Source organism: Sus scrofa, chromosome 18 (assembly GCF_054392235.1).
Source record: "Sus scrofa isolate SSC_HxYL_T2T_F1_AM1 chromosome 18, Sscrofa_HxYL_maternal_Yorkshire_Landrace_v2.0, whole genome shotgun sequence".
NCBI lineage: Eukaryota > Metazoa > Chordata > Mammalia > Artiodactyla > Suidae > Sus > Sus scrofa.
In genome coordinates this window covers 48,489,207-48,515,223 of record NC_139400.1, presented here as the reverse complement: position 1 = coordinate 48,515,223, position 26,017 = coordinate 48,489,207, and the positions used below count along the sequence as shown (strand labels likewise).

Sequence of the window (26,017 nt, the reverse complement as noted above, 5' to 3'; positions counted from 1 at the left end):
TTATCACTATAACACTTCATGCAAAGGAAATTAAAAAATATATAGTGAAAGCATTTCCCTAACATGTTTCCAATCAGCTGTGTACTTGAGTAATTTGATTTGTAGGAACTAGAGAGAAGAGTGTTACTGAGCTCTTTTCAATCATTCATAATTCTCTGGGAGTTCAGGTCACGCTTCCAAGTTTATGAAAACATCTATTGAAATTTTCTTAAGTCCTTTATTATTCTGCTTGTACCTATTGAGGGTTGTGTGTTTGTTTGTTTGTTTGTTTTTAACCACAGCAGTACCTAAAAAAATTCAGGGACGAAAGTGAGGCTCCTCTTTGGATCTGGGACAAGAAAAAACTGTTGTGAATTGAGGTTGATTGGCCTGCCCAAAATACAGAGAGGCGGGCCCTTTTATTTTCTGCGTCCTGTGTGTGTTCCTGCTTCTGTGCTCTTTGGGCTAAGTAGTCGGGCTATAATTGGTAAATTCCATTTGCCTGGTGGACTTCTAATAATCTAATATGCAGCGACCGGAGGCATAGCCAGAGGAATCTTCCCTGAACATGTAACTCACAGGGTAAAGGGTGTTATTTGGACAAACTCAATCAAGATATGGGTTGTGATCCTTGTACCATTACTTCTTTGGCTCTTTCTATAGAGACTTATACCAGCTGGCTTGTTTCCTTTTTGGGGGATCTCTGGGCTTTGTGACTTCTGTTTTTGCCAATGAATAAGTATGACTTCTGTTTTGGTTAGGGAATGAACATGGGATAATCCATACACTGTTTGTTTCAGATTTTCTTAATCTAGTTCAGTGCTTAAAAGTCAATCAAAGTGAAACATGAAATCATAGCTCTAAGAGCTGGGAGACAGGATTCCAGAGGTTTCATCTATTGAAGATAGTAGCTTGTTGAGAATCTTAGATGGGTATAGAATTTTGCAGATATTTCCTCTATTTTAATTTTTTCCTTTTATTTCTTACCATGTTTTAAACCACCCTCTTGACCTTCAGCAGTCTGGAGTTCATGTAGTTGTGTGTAAATTCCACTTTCACAGTGGTGTTTTGAGCCCTGGTCCTCCTATTCTTTAGTGGGAATAAATAAAGTCATGAGCTTATGCTTTTTGGAGGTCATCAGTCCCTGGTTTTCCACTTGAAAATATAGTCCATGAGGTTAATCTTTTCAGTAGTCAAAGAATTAATGTTAAGTGAAAGCCAAGTGGATGTTGAGACGTCTTAGTTGTGTTTGGAGGAAAATAGCCAAGGAACATGATCGTTCCTTCGATCGCTGGTTCTGGCTTAGAAGACATAACTTCTTTTGCTTCAAAGATAAAGGAAACTCACATTCATTCTTGGCCTTTCTTCCTGCTTCTGTGTTTCATCTAGGTTGTACCTATGCGGGAAATACCTATAACAGCTCCTTCAAATGGCAGAGTCCTACTGAACCCTGTATCCTGCGCCAGTGCCAGGTAAAGTCCAACTGTTTTACGCTCCAGTGAAAAGAAATCCATAAAGTCCTCTTCAGAAACCCCTTTCCGACAACACAGACCATAACTCCAAAGGAAAAAAAAAAAAGGGAAACAAATGAAAAACCAACTGAATCCTTGTCCATATTCATTGTAACATTCACTGTAGCAAGACAGGTACAGGATAGATACTGCATAGGACTTGTTTCCAGAAACACACAGAGGAACTGTTCACCATTGTTCAACTGTGCCTGGAAAAACTCCGAGAAGATGCATGTATCCTTGGGGAAAATTCATGTCTTCCTGTGAGTCAGCTTTGCAAAACACGAATTCTTGTTAGCAGAAAGAGGTATTGTTAGAGGATATATGTTTTCCTTTTTTTTTCATTTAGAAACATTTTGAACTGGAGCCAATCTGTAAACTGTATTAAATCAAAGCAATTAGTACAATGTAACCTCAATGATTTCCACCCTACAAATTTAAGAACCACCGGTTCAGCGCCAAGGAGCCCACTGTGCCTAGTGCTTGTTGAGTTCTGCAAAAAGCACTGTTTTCCTTGTGGCGCTTATCATTACAGGTCTTAAACACAGCAAGATAAACCAAAGGGGAAACGAAGAATCTAAAATTGCTAACTCCTTTTCTCTTAAAAAATGCTCATCTGATTTTGACATAATTAGAGAAATTTCCTCTGTAGAGAAGATGCTGTTAAATCATTTTACTCCAGTCTTATTTCACTGTCCAAGGATAGGCTTTTGCATTTAAAGGAGAGACAAAGGTTAGTATAATAATGCCTGTTTCTCTCTGATCCTGTTTCTAGTATGTTAACATTTAAAGTATTGAAATCTGAATTTTATATAAACATGTTCTTCTTATATGCCCACAGTGGGCATGATCACACGTAAGATCTTCAGATATTTATTCAGTTAAATAGTCAGCTTAATTATGTAGTAATCTAAATTATGTATGAAACGAAACAGTAAGTAGAACAGATATGAATAATAGATTAATTGACTCAATATATATTTGCTGAATTTTTACTCTGGGTTATACATTCAGTTAGCTGTGTGGAACAAAATGATGATAGCACCCAAAGCCCACATTCATTCTCAGATTTGCACCACTCTATCCCCATTCTGCTTCTTGATCAAGGCAACTTCCAGTCCTTGATGGAGACACTCTGAAAGCCATGGTTATGCTGTCTTTTATTTATTTATCTTTCTAATGGCTGCCCCCACAGCGTATGCAAGTTCCCAGGCCAGGGGGTGAATCTGAGCTGCAGTTGTGGCAATGCTGGATCATTTAACCCACTGCACCTTGCCTCTGCAGCCACCTGAGCTACTGCAGTCAGATTCCTAACCCACTGTATCATGGCAGGAACTCCTACACTGTCTTTTAAACAAGACCGTTTCATGCCTTTTGGAGTCTAGTATAACATTTTTACATCATGGTCAAAGGTCTCGAAGATCCTCAAGTTTCATGGACCTGTGGTGAATTTTGCTGCCTTTGGATGAAGCTTTTGTTGAAATGAAATGAAAACTATTATCTGGGAGAGAATCTTCTGTTGACTGAATAATACATTAAGCCATCATCAGCTGGGAACCCTGAAACTCCTATTGCCTATCACTGTTAGTCACTAGATGCTCAGCAGGATCCAGAGAGTGAGGCAGGAATATCAGTTATTATTGGGTGAGATCTTAAAGACCAGCAGTCTGGGAGTCAGGAAAGGCTGAATTGTAGAATGGAGCACAGAAAGGGGGCGTTAGCTGCCAAGGATGAACTTTGCCTTTTCATTTTTTTTCTCCTTTTAGAATACTTGGCCAAAGTGCTTTTTGCTAGTTTAAAGCAAATCTCTTAAGGTAGTTATGAAAAGCTACTCCTCTGCTCAGCTGGCATCTTCTGTTTCCTGCTCATTTTCCTCCTTTATGGAAGAAGCCCTCATCTGTACATGCAGGAAACCTCCATTTACTGGTACCGGTCAAGGAAATCTTCATTTCAGACGCTTCAGTCCTCTGCAGAATGACACAGTCGCAGCCCTTCTCTCCCAGACCTTCTCTTCTCGCGGCACAGAATCAGTAACAAGAGAGAGGGTAGATGTAGCGAACAAGATGGGGTGTTGGCCACTCACAGAACTTGTTACTTAACCTCTCCAGACCGCATTTTCATCCCTCATAAAATGAGGTTAGTACAGCCTCAGGGAGTAGTGTAAGAATAAACAACACTGTCATTTAAAATGCTTTTGGGAGGTCCCATCGTGGCGCAGCAGAAACGAATCCGACTAGGAACCATGAGGTTGCGGGTTCGATCTCTGGCCTCGCTCAGTGGGTTAAGGATCTGGCGTTGCCATGAGCTGTGGTGTAGGTTGAAGAGGAGGCTCGGATCTGGCATCGGTGTGGCCCTGGTGTAGGCCGGCAGCTATAGCTCCGATTGGACCCCTAGCCTGGGAACATCCATGTGCTGCAGGTGCAGCCCTAAAAAGACAAAAGCCAAAAAAATGAATAAATTCTAAAAAATTAAAAAAAAGAAAACACCACTTCTGGGAGTTCCCCTATGGCACGGTGGGTTAAGGGTCCCATGTTGTCATTTCTGTGGCTTGGGTCAATGCTATGGTAAGGGTTTGATTCCTGGCCGGGAAACTTCTGCATGTGACAGGTGCAGCCAAAAAATTTTTTTTTTTTTTTTTTTTTTTTTTTTTTTGTCTTTTTGCTATTTCTTTGGGCCGCTCCCGCGGCATATGGAGGTTCCCAGGCTAGGGGTCGAATCGGAGCTGTAGCCACCGGCCTACGCCAGAGCCACAGCAACGCGGGATCCGAGCCATGTCTGCAACCTACACCACAGCTCACGGCAACGCCGGATCGTTAACCCACTGAGCAGGGGCAGGGACCGAACCCGCAACCTCACGGTTCCTAGTCGGATTCGTTAACCACTGCGCCACGACGGGAACTCCAAATTTTTTCTTTAAATAAAAAAAAATAATAAAACACTTCTGGTGGAGCCTGTATGTACTGGGTACAACTAGGTACCAGACTGGTAACAGCTAGTCTGATGATCTGGTTTATTTCCACTGGGCTTGAGTTCTAGCTTATTTCTTCTATCTTCCTACCAGAGGCATTCTGAGGGAAAATTTACCTTTATTTTCCACTTTTAGGGTCTTACTGGGAGAGGAAACTCTAAAGATCACAGACAGGAAATTCACACTGGGAACTAACATGATTCCTCCATCTGGATTGCAGATACTGAAGGGAAATTGATCCTAGGCCATAGCTTTTAGCATTTCTTCAGTTATATAACTAAAGTCCCATTCCTTTTTTGATGTTGTATATTGCCAATATTTTGGCATTTTATTCTTTCCCAAATGTTATGTAGGCCGCAATAAATTCCCGTGGTAGTGGAAGCCTCAGTTCTGACAGATATGAAGACATTTAGGATATAACCTTTGTTAAAATAAGATGATATGGTAGCAGCCACAATGAAAAAATTTTCTGGTTGTCAAATTGTTACATAGTTTTTTAGCTTTCCTTACCACTCCCCTCAAAACGAAATTAAACACACACATCTATCTTATAAAATGGGTAAAGAATATAGAGAAAAGCCTTCAAAGACCAACTCTGAAAATTAATTTAAAAATGTTGTGATCGAGGAGTTCCCGTCGTGGCTCAGTAGTTAACGAATCCGACTAGGAATCATGAGGTTGCGGGTTCGATCCCTGGCCTCGCTCAGTGGGTTAAGGATCCAGCGTTGCTGTAAGCTGTGGTGTAGGTCACAGATGAGGCTCGAATCTGGCATTGCTGTGGCCCTGCTGTAGGCCGGCTGCTATAGCTCCGATTGGACCCTTAGCCTGGGAATGTCCACGTGCTGCAGGTGTGGCCCTAGAAAAGACAAAAAGACAAAAAAAAAAAAAAAAAGAGAAGGTTGTGATCGACATCAAAATACTAGAGTCCCAAAATCAGTTTGTAAATGAGTCTCTTGATTTCGTTATTAAGACTGAAAGTTTCTCTTTTGATGCAACATAATATGGATGTTAAAATGGCTTCATCTAATCTCTTCATTTGATGCCTGAGAGCCAGGTTCTGTGTGAGGCCCAGCAAAGTTGCTAAGATGGCATAGCTGGTGTCTAATGATTCCTGGAAGGGTGATGAGGCTTTAGGTCTCCAGATGCCAGCCTGGGGGATTATGTTTGTACTTGGTGCCTCATAATTAATGGCTTCAAGTGTAGTGACAATTACAGAAAATGCAGCAAGCGTTGAAAACTGAAAACAATTGTGAACGAACAGCTAGACTCTGTCAGCTCCTAACTGACAGCAAGGAGGTCTAAAATACCAGAATTTAAAGAAAGAAAGAAAGTAGAGTCAAAGAGAAAGAGCTAGGACAGGGGAGAGAGCCAATGACAGGATTCGCACCGAGATGGGGTGGGCTGGGGCTCTCAGACCTCATCGGTGCCACCTCTCTCTGGATGTGGCACCCAGGCTCTTTTGCACCTTTTGTGTCCCAATTCTTCTCCCACTGCCTTGTTTACTTTCCAAAAGTGAAGAAGTCCTCAGCGGGAATTCTGGCCTGACTCAGCTTGTGGCGTTCTCCTGTTTTTCAGGAAGGCGTTGTCACGGAGTCTGCGGTGCGATGTGTTGTTCATTGCAAAAACCCTTCCAAGCACCTGGGGACGTGCTGCCCCACCTGTCCAGGTAATGTTCTCAGGAAGGGGAGGGCGGGGCTCCCCGTACAGTACAGCACTGTTGAAATCCCTGCGTTCTCTCAAGGGGGCCTGCGTTTCCCACTCGGGCTGAAATTTTTCTCACTTTCCATCTGTGTACCTAATCCGTTTAGACAGCAAACTCATTTGCACAGAAATGTCCGGTGGCCTCCAGTGTGCCCGGGGTGACTGCAATGCGCTGTAGGTCTTGGCAGGTGGTTGCTCCGGGCTCCGGAGGCCTTCTTTCCACTCCATAGGGCCACAGGTAATGCTTATTTTGGAAGGAGAGGCCGTGGCTTTCCCTCGCTTCCAGAAATGTCTTTTACTGCTTTATACTGCAAAACCTTGGCCAGAGCTTGGTGATGAGGCGACCAGATGTTTTCTGAACCCTGAGAGCTGTGTCCCTAAGTGGATTTTGCTGAGGGCTTTGCTAGTCTCAGTTTTCCGCGTGGTGCAGCGAGTAGCACCCGCCGCCTTTTTAGAGGGGCCCACGGCCTCGCTGACAGCAAAGGGATCTTTCCAGTGGCTGGAGTGTTTCCTCTGACTTTTCTGAACAGGATTACAAAGGCCTCCTGCATCTTCTCTTGCCCTTAGGTACGAGCCCAGGGATTTTGAGGTGAGAGATTTTTTTCTGATCCTTTAAGCCCCTGGCCCATACTCTTCGACAGATGTTCTGCATTTTGGGTTTTACCCTGAGTGCTTTTCCTCACTGGAGGCGATACTCACAACTACTTCTCTTTGCTTTTGAAGTTAATCTCCAAAGGGCCTTCTGTTCTGCGAACCTTCCCGGGAAGCAGCTAAGGTACGGCCCGAGCTGCTCTGTGAAGATGCGCCCCTTCTCCCTCCACCCCCAGCCCCAGCTATTCCCCCCACACGCGGCCTGCAGTGCTCGTAGACCGGGGTCCCTTCCAGAGTCCGGTCTTCTCTCATCTTCGGATGACAGTGAGGACATGAGGACACCCCTCTCCACTAATTCTAACCTCCCTGAGTTCCCTGGACACTCTTTATTGAGCCAGACTTCCTTTACACACTGGAATTTCTGTGAAGCTTATATTATTGGATAAGCTTATGTGAAAGCCAGAACCGTGTGGAAAGTAAAAAAAAAAAAAAATTCTTTCCATAATTCAGTTATTTCGTATCTATCAAACAGAGTCTGCTTGAGCACATTTTTCCTCTGAATGCGTTGAATGCTTTGCATCATGTAACCATCCTCTCAAATGCCTGAGAGATCTTTGTTAAGTGAGCTCAGGAATTCTCTAGGCTGCACATGAAAATCAGTTTTAAAAAATAAATCTTGATGTCCAGGCTGCATCCCAGACCAATTCCATCAGAATCTCTGAGGGGGAGACTCAGGCCTCCCAGATAATTTCTATACACAGCCAAGCTTCAGATTGATAACAGAGCAAATTTTATACACCATGTAGATTTAAAAGTTATTGTAGCTCTTAGATACGAATTCAGTTGTGTTGAGTCGACTGTTGCTTTATTGATACAGAATCAACTCTGCATGTATAACATTCCTTCTCACTTACGAGATAGTCATATTTTTTAGACGGCCTTTGAAAGTGTGCATATACAAACTGCAGAGTACATTTATTTCAGCAGTTGAAGTTATCATATTTGAGCAATTGCTTCTTTCACTTTGTTTTTTGGTTGAGTTCCCAGGAAGGAAAGGCTGAGCTCCATGATTGTACAAAATTGTATGCTAAGTCCTCACTAGATGGTGAGGGATGAGGTACGATTCGTAGTTCACACAGGAAGAAATCTGACTCAGTACCTGCCCAAGGCCCATGAATGAGGGAGGGCCAAAGGTTGGCTTGGGGTCCAGCCCATTCTCTTTCTTGGCCACCATTCAGCACTGCCTCCCCCTGCTCTTACACCATGATCATTGCTCTACTTGGGTCCAGATGCCCTGGGGGGCAGGTAGTGAGCTTGCCGGTGCCACACAGTAGCCCCCCTGATACCTGGGCAGGCACTGTGCCCTTGGTTATGGGATCTCAAAAATCACCTTTACACTCTCTCAATTTCAAAGGCCATCCTTGGGGATGCAAATCAGAAGAGTCAGAAGAGGAGTTACCGTTGTGGCTCAGTGGGTTAAGAATCCGACTCTGTGTCCATGAGGATGCGGGTTTGATTCTTGGCCTCACTTAGTGGGTTAAGGGTCCAACCTACACTGCGGCTTGCAGATGTGGCTCGGATCCTGCATTGCCGTGGCTCCAATTCCACCCCCGAGCCCTGGAACTTCCATATGCCCCAGGTATAGCCCTAAAAAGAAAAAAAAGTACTCAGAAGAGCCGTTATTCATCCAGAATGCATTATTCTTTGTTTTAGGAGGGAGTCCTCAGCCAAGTCTAGCTAGATGGGGATAGTCAAGGGCAGCCCTGGGGTATTCTCCTTGGTAATTCAGGACTGGCATCTGTCATTGATCATGGAATGGTATTCCGCATACTGAGAACATATACAGCTTGTGGTCCTTTTCTTCCTGAAACAGATTTCAGGGCATTTTTGGTTGTCTGCTCTTTCCTTTCTGTTGGACACTTTTCTCAAGGAGGTTGGGATGTCATGGGAACAGTTTGCATGCGATTTTCACTTAAGATTTCCATCTGAATTGTCAGATGTAGGTTGTTGTGGTTAACCTGTCTGCAGTTCTCCTGACAGAATCAGGGGTGCAAACATATATGAAAGTGTTGAACATCCTTGTTGGACGTGTCCTTTGAAAAGAGATGACCAGATACCTGCCATTGTTAACTCTGCTGAGATGCAGCCACTGGGAAGGTCCCAAGCTTGTCAGTTCTCCCTGCATCAAAGGGAATAGCAGACGCTGGCTGACGGCTAGCTCTGGGTGTAGGCATCAGAAAGACCTTAAAGCCACAGTTCACTCAGCTATTCAGCGTCAGTAGCCTTTGTCTTTGTGTCTTTTAGTTGAACAAAGGGCTCCCTATATAGCTTTAAAATGAATAGATCAGGTGATTATGGACAATACCCCTGTGTTCCAATGTTCCCTTTGCCAGGAACCAGTTGCTCTGAGAGTTTGGTGGGTTCTGTTGATGACCTCAGCTGACACGCCTTGAACACCTGCTCTTAGTGGTGTGAGTCAGTCTTTTGCAGGAGCCCTCTTTGCCTCCTGCAGTGTCTACTATGTGGAAAGGGTCCTAAGCTGGTCTGGCAGAGCACCTCGTGAGGACAGTCCCGAGAAAGGTGGCTTTTTCATTAGCTGACAGTTTTCTCTTGGCCCATGTGACATGGGGTTGCTGGCCAGTCTGTGCTTCCTGCCACCCGTGAGTTCACTTAAGAACATGGCAATGACCTGGCCATCTTTCTGATTAGAGACACCTTCTGAGCTTTGGGTCCTACTTCAGCCAAATGTGGTGGGGGCATCAAAGCCCCTTTAACAGCACATAGGATGGGATGGAAACCCTGTGTGGCACCTCCTGCCTTGTCTTTGTCCTTTCTTGTCTCTGTGCCTGACCCTCTGTGTGGTGTGGCTGGTGGGGTTGGAGCTGAGTTCACATCCCAGCTCTGTTACCTGTCAGCTGGGTGAGTTTCCTCCTCTCTCTGGGCTGCATTTTCCTCCTCTGTGGGGCCAGTGCTAAGAGTCTGTACTTTGGAGGCCCACTGAAGATGGAGTGAGATCGGGGTGCAGCGAAGGGTCTGGTGGAGGCCGGGCACTGCCTGGTACTCTCCAAGTGGCCGTTCTTAGTGTCATTTGCTCCTTAGCTCACCCTTGACTTCTCTTGCTTGACCTTCTTTTTGTGTCTTCTGGCCCCTCTGGGCTTTGGTTCCATATCTGTGGTCTGGTGGTCCAGGCCAGTGCCTCAGACCCTGCAGGGCTCAGAACCCTGCACTGCTTCTGCTCGGGCTGACCTTCTAATGTTTCATTTGCTTTCTAGCATCTTCAGGTTCCTGGGCAGTCTTTTGCACTCTATAGCTTTGTTTGTTTTGTTTTTAACTGTGAAGCGATCTTGTCCTCGCGTTGAAGAGGACACTCTTCTAGGTGGGGTGGAGGTGGGAGATGGATGTGCAGGGGATAGAGGGATGGCGTCAAGCTGAATCAAGGCTGCTGCCTTAATTCAGAACTCTGCTTTGCTTTCCAGGCTGTGTGTTTGAGGGAGTGCAGTACCGAGAAGGGGAGGAATTTCAGCCAGAAGGAGACAAATGTACCAAGTGTTCCTGTGTCGTAAGTACTGCCCTGGATGTTCCAAGGACGTTCCTTCTGGTTAATTGAGGCTGGGGCTCACCAAGAGCAGCCCTAACCCTCTTTTCAGTCTCTCCTCCTCTCCGTCCTGATGTGGAACCAAGAGAGAAGCTCGTCACTCCAAGGCGGATTTCTCAGCCTTGGCAGCATTTACATTCTGGGCTGGGGGCAGCTGGCATAGGATGTTGAGCAGCATCCCTGGCCTCTACCCATTGGATTTTAGAAGCACTCACCCCGCTGCAGACCTTGCCACATGTGTCCTGGAGAAGATGATCACCCTGATTGAGAACCACTGGTCTAAAAAGTGAGGGAGAGAGGCCGATTCCCTCCGCCTTCCTTCTTCTTTGGGAAGACGTGGGTGCTCTGCTCTTTGGACCAGCGAAGCTTCTTGCTCAGGCAGCTGTTGAGTTCTGTAGTGTTGTCAAATGGGAAGCAGATGGGGATAAATGCAGCTTCTCCAGAGAGAAGCTGATCTCAGGATTGGCCAGTTACATTGAGGGGAATAGACAGGAGGAAACAGCCCCTAAACTGTGGGTTCAGGACGGAGAAGGGATTAGTGAGACAAAGCCAGAAGCCATAGACTTGCCTTTCTAAGCATTGTTGATTTGTAATTCATATACTAAGGTTATCTTCCGAGTGCTTAGGAATGAAAAAAGGAACCTGACCTATAATATAAAAAGGGATTTTTTTTTATTAATGTATTTTAAATTTGGAATAAAATCATTGGTGGTGATGGTGGTAACGGCAGTGATGGGGAATCGTGTCTTAACCAGCTGCTCCGAGTTATTTACAGTAGGGACTTAGTGCAACCATATATTTTTAAAGCTTTTAATCTTTTTGTAATAAAGAACATACAGTGCTCATCTCAGAATAGTAAAAAAAAAAAAAAAAAATACATGGGGAACTTCAGCATCCTAATTCACAAAAGCAGAATCATATGTGGATCATCATAAATCATAATATTTGCCATTTCTCTACATGTTTGTTCCAAAATAGTTCCCCCTTCTCATAGCACACATGACCTGGAGAGTCCAGATTAAAGTAAACTTGACCAAGGTGATGGTTTTTGCAGGCAGAAGGAGGAAAGAAAGAGGAGGGAGAGAGAGAAGATATTTATATCTGTATCTATTTATAGATAGATGCAGATGCAGATATAAATATACATGTAAATATAAATATGTAATATATGGTTATATACCTTATATATGTAAATATAAATATGTAATATAAGGTATAGCATATACATCCTATTTAAATAATATATGAAAACACAAAACGAATTTGCTGATGAAGATGAACATGAGTTTTGCATATTCAGACACAACTTCTATGTTTTTCCTTTTTTGCTAATTATGGCTAAATAGTTTTATGTTTTTTTTTTAATGGAAACAATTTCTATTTGCCACAAAATACTGCCCATTTCTCAATTTTATTTCTTCTGTGTTGGTAGCTATAAGGTTTTCTGATAATTTTTCAATTATTTTGATCTCATTCTTTTGGGTAAGTTGAAGAAAAACAAGGTACATTTCAGTAAGAAACTTTAAACCTGCTCCTGAATGAACTGTTGTTTCCAAAAAGATGTGCCAAGGTTAGGCAGCAGAGCCTCCTTGGGGAGGAAATTTAGAAGGTGGCGAGGAGGATGGAAGGTTCCTACAGTTTTGCCACTGACAGTCACGTAAAGTTATCCAGGGCTGGGAATGGGAAAAGAGTTTCGAGGTTGTATGTACAGGGGTCCCATACTCAAAAGGCGTTCAGATTTTCTTTCTTTCTTTATTTAAAACACAATGCATGCTGAAGAAAACACAGCAGAAGACCAAGTTCAGACCCTGGAAGTCGTTGCTTTCATTTTCTGTTGAAAGAAGGAAAATTCAAAGATGTGGTTGCTTGCCCAACTTTCCTCCTTCGTGAATTCCTCCAGACCTATATTCTACACCATTTTGTATATCCCTATATTCTAATTTCCTACATTCCTTATTCCTCATCCTATATTCTTCCTAGTTCTCCATGTTGCGGCCCTCAGCCTGTAAGGGGCAGCTAGTGGCTTTGACTCTGTCGCTAGTTTCAGTCTGGAATTAATACGATTTGTAGAAGGGTCAGTGGAGCTCTTGCTTGGGGACAGGACACTTGTGAGTCAGCTTGGGTATTGGAAGGGTCATAAGAGCAGTTTTTCTTTTGGGAATACAAAACCTTGAAGTATAAGCTTTCTTTTTTGCAGCTTGTTATTAAAAGAAATTGGCGTTTAATATACTTTCACTTTGTTATCGTTTGATGTAGTTCCCCCCTCCCACCCCCCAAATGATAACGTCTTGGCAGCAAATGGCCCTGTCTTGAGAGCGACGTCCGGGCAGATGTTTGCTTTAGAAGGCAGTATTGCAAACATGACCTGGCCCTGGACCCGTGAGGCCCAGACCATGAAGGTGCTGCCTGGCCCTGGGCTGGGACGCTTTGTCGTGGAATGCGGGGAGTTGGACAAGGGCTTCGGACAGGACCAAGGCAGGGCCTGGTGCTCCGCTGAGGAGGTTACAGGGAGGGGCATAGACTGTAGGTTCCCCCATTTAAAACAAACAAACAAACGACTGCGTATGGTTACTTGCTGCGCTTTGGTAGAGAGGAAAACAGTAGTACTATAGAGAGAGATGGGAACGCACTGCTGCATTTGGGCGTGTATGTGATATTTTTGTGCTCATATATTTGCATGCATAGATGTCTATATCTATGGATATGCCTATTCACACACAGATACACATCTATATAAATATGCTTATAAATATAAATACAAACACGTATTTACATGTCTAAGTTTGGAATCCTCCAGAAGCAAGTGCTGCGTGTAAGTCGTCTCTGTGGGAGATGGAGAAACTCTGGCAGAGGAGGGTGGAGATGAGAGGAGATGGGGAGGCAGCTGGGGCTGAGGATGTGCCACCAGGCCAGTATCACTGTGCCTGCCAGAGCTCATTCGTGCCGGGCAAACTCTGGGAGCCAGAGTAAGAGTCATGCTGCAGAATTTCCCGCCTTAGGGGTGAGAACACATGAGCTCTGTTTACACCAGCTCTCATCTGAGCCGGAGGGTATTGATTGGGTACCATTTTTTCCTTTATTGTTTTTAAAGCCCATACCAGTGGCACATGGAAGTTCCTGGGCTACGGATCAAATCAGAGCCACAGTTGCAGGCTTACACCACAGCTTGAAACGCCAGATCCTTAACACACGGAGTGAAGCCAGAACTGAACCTGCATTTTCCCTGAGACAATGTCAGGTCCTTAACCCAGTGAGCCACAACAGAAACTCTAATGGGTACCATTTTGAGCCTGCCACTCAGGCAAAGTGGCAAATGGCAAGAGGAAGAAATACTGATGTAGGCAGTTGGAGGTCTGGCGAGTGCACTCAGTGTGAGGGTGAGAGGAGGTGGTATAGCAGCAGTCGGCCGCAGCAATACACGGATGTAGAGGTCCACGTAGGATATACAGATGCACACAGACATCGATCTTGTTATTTCTCTGAATCGTGTGTATGTGGGTACGTGCGCATACACTTGTGTATATCATACGCACATCTCGGGAACCCTGGATCACTAGCTTTTCCCTAAGCCCATAGCTTTCTCATGCTTCCAGGCCTTTGCTCCTGCTGCCACCCCTGTCTGGTATTCCTTCCTTTCCTTCTTCACCTGGTGGGTGCTTGGCCTTTCAGATGGGTTATCACCATGCACGGCAGCTCCCTGACCTCTCTGTTGTTCCAGGCAGAAGCAGCAGCCGTTTTCTCATTTGTGTTTCTGAGGCTCAGGGCTCCTGCCGTCTTTACCTCCCTCCTTCCTCACACGCACACCCGCTTGCGCACATGCACACACAACACACATGCACACCCGCTCACGCACATGCACTTCCAGGTGAGCATTTGCCCCTTTGTGGCAGTTCCTGGATTATTCCGTGTACTCCATCAGGGAGGGAGGCACATCTTCACACGTTTATCCTGCTCACCTCCTGCTTAACGCTGCGGGTGCTCAGTGATACTTGCACTTATCTTCTTTCTCTTCTGTGAAAGTGGGAGTCCGCTAAAACGTGGTAATCGCTTTCTTCCCGAACTATGGCAGTTATGCCCTGCCAAGGTGGCCAGCTCCTTCTTGCCTGGGAGAATGGCTGTTGTTAGAGAGAGATCTCAGGTACTGTTAGCCTGAGAGCACCTCTAAGGGGTCATGCTGTGTAAAGCATCTCTGGTGGATATGACCCGTCACTGATGGATGAATTGCCAGCTCCTTGCGGGGTCTCCTGTTCTCAAGTAAATGTGGTATCTGCCGTGTGACTTGTATTTTACATCCAGCCCCCTGAGTTACATTCTCCAAATTTGTGAAAAATCTGTCTACCATGTTTTTGGGATGTGGTGACAGAGGCAGCCCACCAGAAAGACACTTCATCTGATGGAGAGGCATTCCTTGGGTGATGGAACCAATGCCTTACACATGACTTTACATCCTTGATGTAGGTCAGGACAGTATATACGGCATTCCAGACAGCTGAGAACAGGCTAACCTTTGAAGCTCTCTGGAGAGGATTTCACAGCTGCTCACTCTTACCCATTCCAGAAGCAGAGCACCTCCCATTTGCAGGTGTGAATAGCATCATGGTTCACCTAGAGAATGCGTTGCCTTACTTGTGAAATTGTATCTTCCCCACTTACACACTGCATCAGTGACAGAGCCAGGAGAATGACCTCTCCGGAGAGCGGGCACTGTTCAGGGGAGCTTGAGTTTCTTCAGCTGTTGTGTAGGGTTGTCTGAGTCATAGCAGAGTGCATTCCTCACGGCTTGTGTTCTGTGCAGATGAGTCTTATGTTCATTTTTTTAAAAAAAGATGATTCTCTCCTAAGGTGGAAGCAAAGAATAGTTTATAAAGTATGTCGAGCATTGGTTAAAAGCATGTGGCTCATGCTCCCTCGTTTCACTTGAGTTTTTAATGACCTGCCTAACTGAGCAGCAAACAGTTCTCTGTGCCTCTGTTCAGTCAAATGTTCAGGGAACTGGCTGGTGGCCGTTGGCACAGACATTTCTGAAAAACCGGACGTCTTCAGGCTTGTACAGCTAAAGACCAAAGTGCCAACAAGCAGTGTTTGTGTGCTCGTTCACCAAATTATTTTAAGAATCCTATGGGCTCAGCATTCTTGGAAGTTGCTTACCGAAGGCAGGGAGGTCCACTCTTAAATGAGTGGCAAGTCCTCAGTCTTCAAAACCAGCCAGATGAACTGGCCAAGATCAATTACTTTTGCTGACAAAGGCGTATTAAGTTCTGAGGATTTTGACTAATAAACAGGGGTTGTTAATGGGCTGTCTGTGAGGAAGGAGCTGTACTTTATTGGCTCTTAGAAGCCCTGAAGTCCATAAACACCTTTGCTCTCACTTTTACTTTAGATACTGCAAAGTGCCGTCTCCTAGGGAGAGTGAAACTCCTAGCAAGGCTACTTGGAGAGAACAAAGGCCATGGCCATCTTCTTGGTTCCCATTCCTCTTAGACCCGATTCCGTGGTCCAGCCCCTGCCAAGCTCTCTGGCCTCATCCTCTATCCTCCCTCCTTTGCTCTGCTCTGGCCTCTAGGCAGATCCTCTGGATCCTCGCTGTATAAAGCCTGCACCTGATCTGCAGTGTTGGCCTCACTCGAGAGCTTGTTGGAAATGCAGAAGCTTGGGCCCTACCTTGGACCCAGAATTGAAATCTACAGTGTAGGAAGATTCCCAGAGGGGAGTTCCCATCATGGCTCAGTGATTAATGAGCCCGACTTGTATCCATGAGGATTTGGGTTCCATCCCTGGCCTCACTCAGTGGGTTAAGGATCCGATGTTTCCGTGAGCTGTGGTGTAGGTTGCAGACGTGGCTGAGATTCCGAGTTGCTGTGGCTGTGGCTGTGGTATAGGCTGGGACCTGGAACTCTGACTTGACCCCTGGCCTGGGAACCTCCATATGCTGTGAGTGCGGCCCTAAAAAGACAAAAAGGAAGAAAAAAAAAAAAAAGAAAGATTCCCAGAGGATTCATTTGCCAAACAGAGTTTGAGGGGTACTGATCTACTATTTCATGGCCTCTGCCTGGGCTGTGTTTTCTTTCTTCTCTCCTTTTTTTCTCCATTGTATGGTGTCCTACCCCTAGTTAACACCCATTTGTCCTGCTTTTAGCAGCCCAAACATTCCTCCTTTCTGGAAGCTTGTTCTAGCTCCCAAGACCAGGTCTGATCCTACTGCTAAACCCTTAAGAGCAACCCATGCTGCCCTTCCTAAATATTTAAAATGATTTGTAGTTAGGTACTTTTGTTTGTGATGCTCTTGTTTAACTCCATGAGGGTAAAATGGTAACTTTGGTATCTTCAGAGCTTGCTACATAATAGGTATTCATAATAATTGCTGAATTCGTGAAGGAATGGATTCCGACTTTGCTTTCTCTTTCTTCCCCCCCGCCTCTCTCTCCCCTCTGCTACTTTATCTCCCCGTGCATGTTTCGTCTTTTCCAGTTGAGAAAGGAAGATGGATTTATGTTCCACTGCTGTAGTACTTATTATAAATTGCTTCATAAGGAATGTGGATGACTTCCCTGAGGACGTCTTGTTTGAAAAGTGTCTGGGAGTTCCCATCGTGGCTCAGTGGTAACAAACCCGGCTAGTATCCATGAAGATGTGGGTTCGATCCCTGGCCTTGCTCAGTGCGTTAAGGATCTGGCGTTGCTGTGGCTTTGGTGTAGGTTGGCATCTGTAGCTCAGATTCGACCCTTAGCCTGGGAACTTCTGTGTGCTGTGGGTATGGCCCTGAAAAAAGAAAAGAGAAGGGAAAAAAGTGTTGTCTAAGCCCCACAGATTCCCACTGCTCATGGCAGCAGGAAGACGCAGTGGCAGGAAGCACTTGCCAATGATGGGGCCACTCGCTGTGGCAGAGCTTTGATAAGGGAGCCTGATTCTCCATCCTCAGAGTTGACTTGGCCCTGAAATACTGGGAGACGTGTCCAACCTCTCCCTACTCCTGTGTATCCAGCTTCAGACTGTATGTGCTTCCCTGTAATAGGACACAGTGGGACATCTCATCACTCCTGTGGTCACATGGTGGCTTGACAGTCCAGGTTACATATTCCTGACCACACCGCTGCTCCTTTGACATGGGAACTTGGGACCCTCAGTGCCTGAACCCTCTCACATGGCCTCTGCCTTGCTTTTGGTCATATGTTCAATTTGGCAGATTTTAGTGGTAGGCTGTCATTATGTCTTCCCTGTCCGTGGGGAGAAATTTGGCCACAACCAGGCAATAAATTGGAGAATTGAGCAATTATCCAGTGAATTAGATCAATGTGGGCAGTTTGTCTATGCAGTGTGGGCCAAAAACCCTTAGTTTTCAAAACTTGTCTGAAATAATATAATTTCTGCAGTATTCCATTTTGCATCGTGGATGTACCATCATCCTGAAGACAAAAAAGTTTTGTTTTGAATAGTCAGTTGGGGAGAAAAAAGGCGTTTCTTTAAGGGCTGGATAGCACTTGGACACTAGGAGGGACCTCCAACTTGCTTAGAAAAGTGGCTGGTGCTCTGCTTATTTTTGGCTGGACCATGAGGTCCTGAGTCTTGGGATTTTATGTTAAAATGAATCTGAACAGTTGTGATTTTTTTCTGTCAACTAAGCTTCTATTAGAAGATCTATTGTAATGCCATTCTCTTTAGGTTGACTCCATAAATGTACAGCTATTGTTAGAGGGGTGTTGAATTCTTACTTCTTGAAAATACCCCCAACGTGACCTGGGTATGAGGCACGGTTGGGTTTATTGCTCACCATGGTTATCAGTGATTACCTCGACAGAGCCTTGAAATAAGGCAGTAGAAAGACGACGACAAAGGCGGCATGTTTATGAGGTTTGGGGTGGAGTCTGGATGAAGGTGAGTTTTTCAATGTGGAGATTTGATGTGCATTGGTCAGTTTTCATGATACACTAGTTTAGAATTGGTAGAAACGATGAGGTCAGAGCTTCAAGGCTTATCCTAAAGAGTTTATGAGCCCAGTATTCTGTGTTACTAGTTGAGTAGTTCTGCTAAGTTCCTGAAATCAACAGGAGGCGTAATCTTTTTGATGTTAAAAAGATTGGGAATAATTGTTGTATATTTTAAACCCCATTTCAGCCCTGCCTTGTATATTTTCAGGCCAAAACCTGAACTCTAATCTCCACATATATCTTTGTTTTTTTGTGTGGTTTCTAATGTTCCTTATGCTTATTTCTTTATGTAATTTATAGTTGAAGCATCCTGCCTAGTTATTTTTCTATGTAGGGAGCCACCATCTGAAAAAATGAGCCTGATAGGGAAAAGAGTTGGAAAGGAAATTTCTTGAATGACATTTGAGCATTTATAGGGAAACACACGGTTTGAAAAGCGATCAGCAAATGATTTATTTGTAGAGGAATTACTGTTATCAGTAAATACTGTTATTATTAATAGCTACTTTTACTGAGTGAATACTCTGTGCCAAGTACATACGGTGCTTTAATGTTAATTTTCAAAACTGTCTTGCAGCCTGGGGGGCCTTAGCTTCATGTTTTTGATGAAGAAAATGAGATTGGAGAAGTTTAATAGCTTGCCTAAGGTCAAAAAGTTAGTAAGAATTGATATCCTAAACTACCTGATTATAAAGTAACATGTCATTTCTATCCCTACACAAACCAGTGTCATTTTGAGATGCTATGTATGGTTGTTTGTAGACATTTGAAAGTGGGTAATGCCATTTGAATTGATGGGATGAAAAACAACCAGATATTTCAAGGGAGAAATAATGGTGGTGTGAGCCTCTGCAAAGAACCCCGGTTTTGGTGCAAGAGATATTAACACAATAAAACTGTGAATTATACTTCTTTTCTCTGAAGTCTACAAGTTTCAGCAAGTTTAAAGTCAGGCCAGATTTCAGCCCTGGGCGTTCAGCCTGAGTGTATGTCACAGTGATGCAGAGTGAATGAAGACTGCAGATCTGTTACCCTCCCATCGGCTTCAGATGGAGACACTATGATCTATAGTGCCTCTCTTCGGCAAGAAATTAGGAATACACAAAGAACATAGGAGAGTTGCTGGGACAGAGCCATGCTCAGTGCCTCTGCCTCCAGAGATGGATAGAAATAAATGCTTATCTGTGATGGGGCCCATGTATTCCCTGTCATAGTCGCTGCCGAAATGGAAGCGTCAGCTGTGGATGGCCCTCACTGGAGCTTGTATGGAGGAATTGGAGTCACCTAGACACGAGTTTCCGTGGTTCTGTGAATGTAAATTCATCCTCCTAGTAGGATGAAGGGGCAGTTATGTGATTGCTTTTGAGCAGTTGCTTTCTTCTGTCTGTCCAAGAAGCAGATGCCTTTAGAAATTAGAGTGAAGTTTGGAATGGATATCAAGAGTTGGTAGAAAAACAAGCTTAGTTGATTAAATCTCATCCCACTGTATCTTTGCAAAGATCATTCCTTGTGACTTCTTCCTCTTCCTTGTATTCTCTTTAAGATCTGTCACATGATGATCTCCTTTCATCTCCTAGAAGTCCCAGGAAAAATACCGATTTTATTAATGACTGAAGAACTTTCCCACTATTCATGCATTCTTCCTTCCATCTTTTCATCCACTACTTGTCTCTCTAGACAGCCAGTCATTTATTAATTTAAGTATGATTAAGAATCTGCTATGTTATATACTGTGTATGAGGTATGGAGTGCTCAAAGATGAAGAGGGTTTCACTTTTTCTTTCTAGACAATTGCAATCTGTTGACTTGGGTGTATTTATTAAAAATAAACCCAAATCAAACCATCCTTTAATAATTTTTGTCTGCCAAACATAAGATGGTCATGATAATACTATATGATAATATATGCTAACTGTTAGCTATACGATATTATAAAAAGTCCAGATGTATTGAAAAATAGAAGTAATTGTACGACTCCAAGAAAAACCACTGGTGATATGATTTGATATATTTCCTTCCAACTTTTTTTCTCCATAGTTACATATAGTTATATAACTAGATTGGATCACGTTCTGTATGCGGTTTTGGCATCCTTGTTATTTTCATTGACCATTATATTGTACACATATCTCTAGTTCATTAAAAAGGTCATTAAAATAATTTTTATTAGGTGCATAATATTTCAGCATACCATGATTTATTTCATTTTTTTCTAATGTTAAAAATTAACATTTTCAGTTTTCACTTTTATAATGTAACAAACTTCCTTGAAAATTAATCTTTCCTTGTTTCTCTGATTGTTTCCTTAGACTAAACTCACAGAAGTGTAGTTAGTGGGGCAAGGATACAAGCATTTTAAGTTGTGTGTGTGTGTCTGTGTCTGTGTGTTGCTAAAATACCTCATATGATGCCTTAATTTCCACCCCAGTCAGCAGTACCTAGGTGTATCTCTTCCTGTACCAAAACTATTTTTCATTTGAGAAATTGTTTTCATTAGCATTTGGCTTCTGAAACTGAGCATCTTTCATGTTTTTATTAGTCAGATGTGTTTCTTCTGTAAATTGTGGTGGGTTTTTTTTCCTCTCATTTTTCTGTTGAGTCATTAAAAGTTCTCGAGAAGTCTACATATGTAGGAAGGATGGTCATCTTCTACTGTTTATGTGAAGGCGTGTTTTTAACAACACTGAAAAAAATGCTGTGCATGCAGTTTGATCTTAGTGTGTATAGTGCATGCTGGATAATGGCAGAGTTTGCTAAAATCCCGTGTCTTCTTCCAATCTTTGCTTCTCACATCTTGACCCAAATATATTAACCAAGAGAGAAGTGAGTCAATATTGTCAGCTCCCCAATTTAATTGGTCCAAGGCTTTGTTTTAAGCTCCCCTTTTCTCATCTCCAACTCCTTCATCATGAGATATTGACCTTCTAGACCTGCTTCCACACTTAAGGGAAGTTATTCTTTGAGTTTCCACGAGGACTCTTCCCTTACCTGTGGCTCTGCAGCCTCCCCCACCTCTGTCTTCTCAGGCTTCTCTTTCAGTCTTGCCTCACAGTGAGAAGGATGCCTCTGCTTTCTAGGCCTGATCTTCCACTGGGCTCTCACTGCCGTTCCTTCCTCCCTCTGCTCCTTCTACGTCTTAGATTTTCCATTTCTTGTGGCCAGACATGATGTACCCCCACGTCTTTGAGTACAGTGTCTTGCATGTAGGAAATAGTAAACATTTGACTAAATGACTAGTCTTACACTTTCTGACCTGAGTGTCCGTGTTCTCGAAAGTGAGGTATATGATCTAGAACTTTCTACCTTCCTACCTGGGCCTTCATTTCTGTTTTTGAAGGCAATACATTTAATAGTCACTTTTTTCTTTGAATGACTATGGTGACAGGAAGGATTTATGATAAATCTGGAGGGGGAGAGACTCCAACCTAACATTTAATCAAACAGGTGAGGAGACTTCAGAGGAGCCGTGTGAAGAGGATGGGGTGGTGGGGAGCGGTGAGCTCGGAGCCCTCACAGCCTCGTGGGTTGGCACGTCTAAGATCGCGTCTTCTTAAGGGGTGGGAGGAAGAGGAAGGACACTTTCATTAATGAGAGTGAAAGAAATAGCCTATTTTTGTCAGTAAAATAGAATAAAATCTTTGTGGTATAGTACTTCAGAATATTTCCAGAACTGTTTTGTCTTTTTGTCCATAATTACGTAGAGAAATTCATTTTAAAAAATTGGTACTTGTGGGTCTGCTACTGTATCCTTCCTTGTTTCTGCTTTCTGGCTCCCCTCACTGTCAGGCTTCCACGCCTTCCCCTTTCCCTCACGCTTCCCCGTTTTCCCTGCCATTTCCCGTCCTCCTTAAGCTGCCCCTTCCATTCCCATTAGCATCTCCGCGTGGCGGCCCATTTGGAGCAAAGGAGCATAGTTCATTTTCTTGGTCTCTCCTCACATAACCATCGTAGAGTCCCATATCACCAGATAGTCATGAAATATCTTTTGAATGAATTGATTACACATTTCGGCACCTTTTAAATGTCGTTCGAATGTTCAATTTGGAGGGTGGCAGTGCTTTTGTGGTCCCGTGAATGGCTTCAATTACCACCATTCCCTTGGAGTGGAATTTTAAATGGTACCACTTGTGTAGTGGAAGCAGCACGGATGGGAGGATACGGGACCACAGACACACAGGGGAGGAATGTGAATGTGCACGTTCGACTTGGTCTCCTGAAGCCCATCTCCGAGCCCGCGCTGAGTCACAGCAGTGAGTCACCCTTTCGAAACCCACCTAAGTTCTCTCGCTGGAGGTTGGGAGAGCCAGCTGGAAATATCCAGCGGACTTGGCTCATTGGAAAGAGGACAGGCCTCCAGGAGTGGGGTGAACCTTCTGTGTAAGGAGCACCATGAAATGTACAAACAACCTGGACGTCTATCCAGTGTCAGACACATCTGCCACTTAATTGTGAGCTGCTTTTTTTGCTCTCATGCCTTTCTTCTGCTCTCTGCGATATGCAGAGCAGAATCAAATGTGCTCATGATTAACCATATTATGTTCCAGATGTTCTGCACAAGGACTTTGGAAACCTGTGACTATCGCTGGAGTCAAGCAAAGGAAAAAACCCCTAATATGCACAGCGAATAAAGAGAAAGGCCATAGTTTGTCCATGGCATTCTCCTTAGGGGAAGGAAAAAGGTGCCGGTTCCATTTTTGTTCAGAGTAAATATAACTTTGTAGTGTAGTCAGATATCAAAAAAAGCAGTTATTCATTATGGAGTATGCTTGGGTTATATTTTAAGAACCAAAATTCAATTTTAGAAGTTACACTTTAATTTCAAAATGAATATGAAAAAATTATCCTCACCACATCATTAATGCTGTTCCATATCTTAATTTTTTTCGTGCCTTCATTTGACAAAATAAGCTCTTCATATACTTTCACATTCTTGTTGTGGAGCTGTGTTGACACTAGGCTGCTTTTTCCTCACCCATCCGAGTTGAGGAATGTGATGGGTAGATGACAGGAGTGACTGTCTTGACATTGGTGGGAAATATGTTTCTTTTCAGTTTCAAGTTCAAGCAAAGGAGAGGGAGGAGACTCTTGAGAATTTGGGGTTTTGTTATTAGGTTTTCAGCATCCATAATATTCATAAACAATGAACACAGCTGTCTTTAATAACGCAGCCTGCTAAGTGAAAGAACAGAACACATGCCAGAAAAACATCAGGCTGGAAGAGAGTTTTTTCCAACACAAAGATTTCCTATATTGAAGCAAGATTTCATTTATAATCCAACTGAATGCTGACCCTAAACTTCTATCATGAAGTGAAAATCATTTGACCAAGTACCAGGAAAAGTGAGATGAAGTTTTTGGTATTTTTTAATGTTTTATTTTTGCTACTGTATTGTTCTGAGTGGTTTTAGGCATGTAGATGTGTTCTGTATCCCTTAGGGGGCATTAATTTGGGCAAAAGGCCACTGGTCTGGAAAACAGGAGACACGAGGTCCCCTCCGCTTCTGTCAGTGCCTCGCTACGTGACTAGGAACCTTCCCGTTAACTTTTCTGTGACTCGGTTTCCTCATAAGTAAAATGAAGACGTCTTAGAGCCTTCCCAGTTCTATAATTCAATAATTACACAACTCAGAAAAGGCTTTGATTTTCCCAGAAAGCAAATTATTGGACAGACTCTAGATCCCAGTTAATAGAAATAAATTTTTTTCTAATATAATGATCATCATCACCTATTTTAAATTTTACTTTACAAAAAATTAATTTTAATTAATACACAGTAAAAGTCACTCTTTTGGCATATGTGTCTATGAGTTTTGACAAATGAACACTCATGTACATTTTTAAATAGTTAATATTATTAGAAATGATATTTAACAATGCAAAGTCTTTACCTATTACTGTAGCGATGCCACAACTTATGTTAAAAAAACTAAAAAGAGAAGCTTTTTTAACCCTTTAATCCTAAAGCTTCTCTGAAATATTAAGACATGTCTGGTGCTTCCAAAATGCCTAGAATGAGGAACAGGAGACTTTCATCTGTTTTGGATCATAGGAAGTTCTTTGCTCCTAAAATGGACTTGGGGATTTTGTTTGTAGAATGATGATTAGAGGCGGAGGAAGCTTTTCTTTGTCACCCCCAAGGCAAGAGTGGCAGTGAGAGCCAGGAAGAGAACTCTGAGTTCAGGGCTCCTCACTGAGGTTGCTGAACTGGTGGGTTTCAGTGTGACTGGCATTACTGAACAATCTTAGATTCATAGCTGGATCTAAGTCATTATGATGGAAATGATGGAAAGTCATTCCAGTAGCTTGATGCGCCTCCACAGTAGTATAAAACCAGGCAGTGGGAGATTTATGGTTTTCTAGAAGCGTTTTGAGGTTCTCTAAGTTTTAATGCCCTCTGGCCTTTTTAGCAGCCTTTGTTCCCCAGATCCATGCAGATATTAGGGTATTGCTTCCTTCTTCTTGTTAATCCTTGTTGCTTCCTCATTCTAGGCATTGTCCAAATGTTAGTACAGAAGAAGCCTGAGTTTGCCATGGGGTGGGGTAAACTGGTCAGGGGGCAAACTGGTCAGGGGCAAACTGGAAGGTTCTGTATATTTCACCTGGGATCTGGCCAGTGGGGCCTGGTAGAAGGGCACATCTTAGAGCTAGTGGGTCTGGGACATTTATTTATTTATTTATTTAATGGCTCCACCTGTGGCATATGCATTCAGGCCGCAGCTGAGACCTACACCATAGCTGTGACAATGCCAGGTCCTTTAACCCATTGAGCCAGGCTTGGATTGAACCTGGGCCTCTGTAGTGACAGGAGCCTCTGCGGTGGGATTCTTAACCCACTGCACCATGGCAGGAATGCCAGCGGGGCAGGGATTTAATTCAGCTCTGCTCCTCGAGCAGTGGATATACCTCTAGGCCACACTTTCTTCGTTCATAAAATGGGGAACTCCTTTTGGGAAAAAATACCCAGGGACCTTATGTTCTCTTCCTTCATCTCTGATGTGGTTGCTGTAGAAAATAGCTATTCCACAGCATGTACTAAACAGCATGAAGGGTTTAATGCGAAACAAAAGATAAGAGTTTCTTACTTATTGTAGAAATGAAATAGAAGAATTCAGAGAAAGCGTAGAACTTTGGAGCTAAAAGACCTCACCCCCATTTTTTTCTTTTTTAAGTTAAAGAAGCCCCAGGTGGTTTTGAAGGGGTTCATGGAATGATACATACAAAGCACCCTGCCTGGTAACCGGCTCTTGGTTATCCCCGAGGCTGGATAATTTTCAGGTATAGTCCCATCAGTGGTAAACTCTGAATTTAGGACATTCATTTGTGTATCAAACCTAAATGTTTTAAACCAGCGTTTTCTGGATTGGTTTTCTGAGGAGAAACCTACCAGGTAGCTGCTTGGTATAGCCCTTCAAGCAACAGGCTGTGTAAAGAAGGTGCCTCTTGCCTTCCCATTCCATTGCCTTTCTTTTTGCGCATACGTAGACAGTATTTTGCAGTCCGAGTCATTCTTTCTTTTCATTTAAGGAGCTGCTGCCCTTTATCTGGTGCTTCTTTTTAATGGGAAGATCTACGAACTATTCTAGTAACACTCTATCCTGCTCTCCAAGAGAAATAGGTGAGCCACATATGCAATTTAACAAAAAATTAAAAAGGCAAAATTTTAATTTTTTATTAGCCACATTAAAAGAAAGAAGAAAGAAATGGGTGGATTTTAATACTATAGTATTTTTAACCCGTTATACCCAAA

At 43.4% G+C, this 26,017-nt stretch overlaps 1 protein-coding gene across 12 annotated transcripts in view; it reads left to right on the top strand.

Annotated features, from left to right (window-relative positions):
• Positions 1–26,017, top strand: part of BMPER (BMP binding endothelial regulator) — a 247,149-nt gene that overhangs the window by 60,194 nt on the left and 160,938 nt on the right. For all 12 annotated transcript variants that reach the window (XM_085005869.1, XM_085005875.1, XM_085005872.1 and 9 more), the window contains 3 exons: positions 1,369–1,451; positions 6,034–6,124; positions 10,227–10,309. In XM_085005869.1, coding sequence (XP_084861995.1) covers positions 1,369–1,451; positions 6,034–6,124; positions 10,227–10,309 — 257 coding nt within the window. The remainder of the gene's footprint in view (positions 1–1,368; positions 1,452–6,033; positions 6,125–10,226; positions 10,310–26,017) is intronic.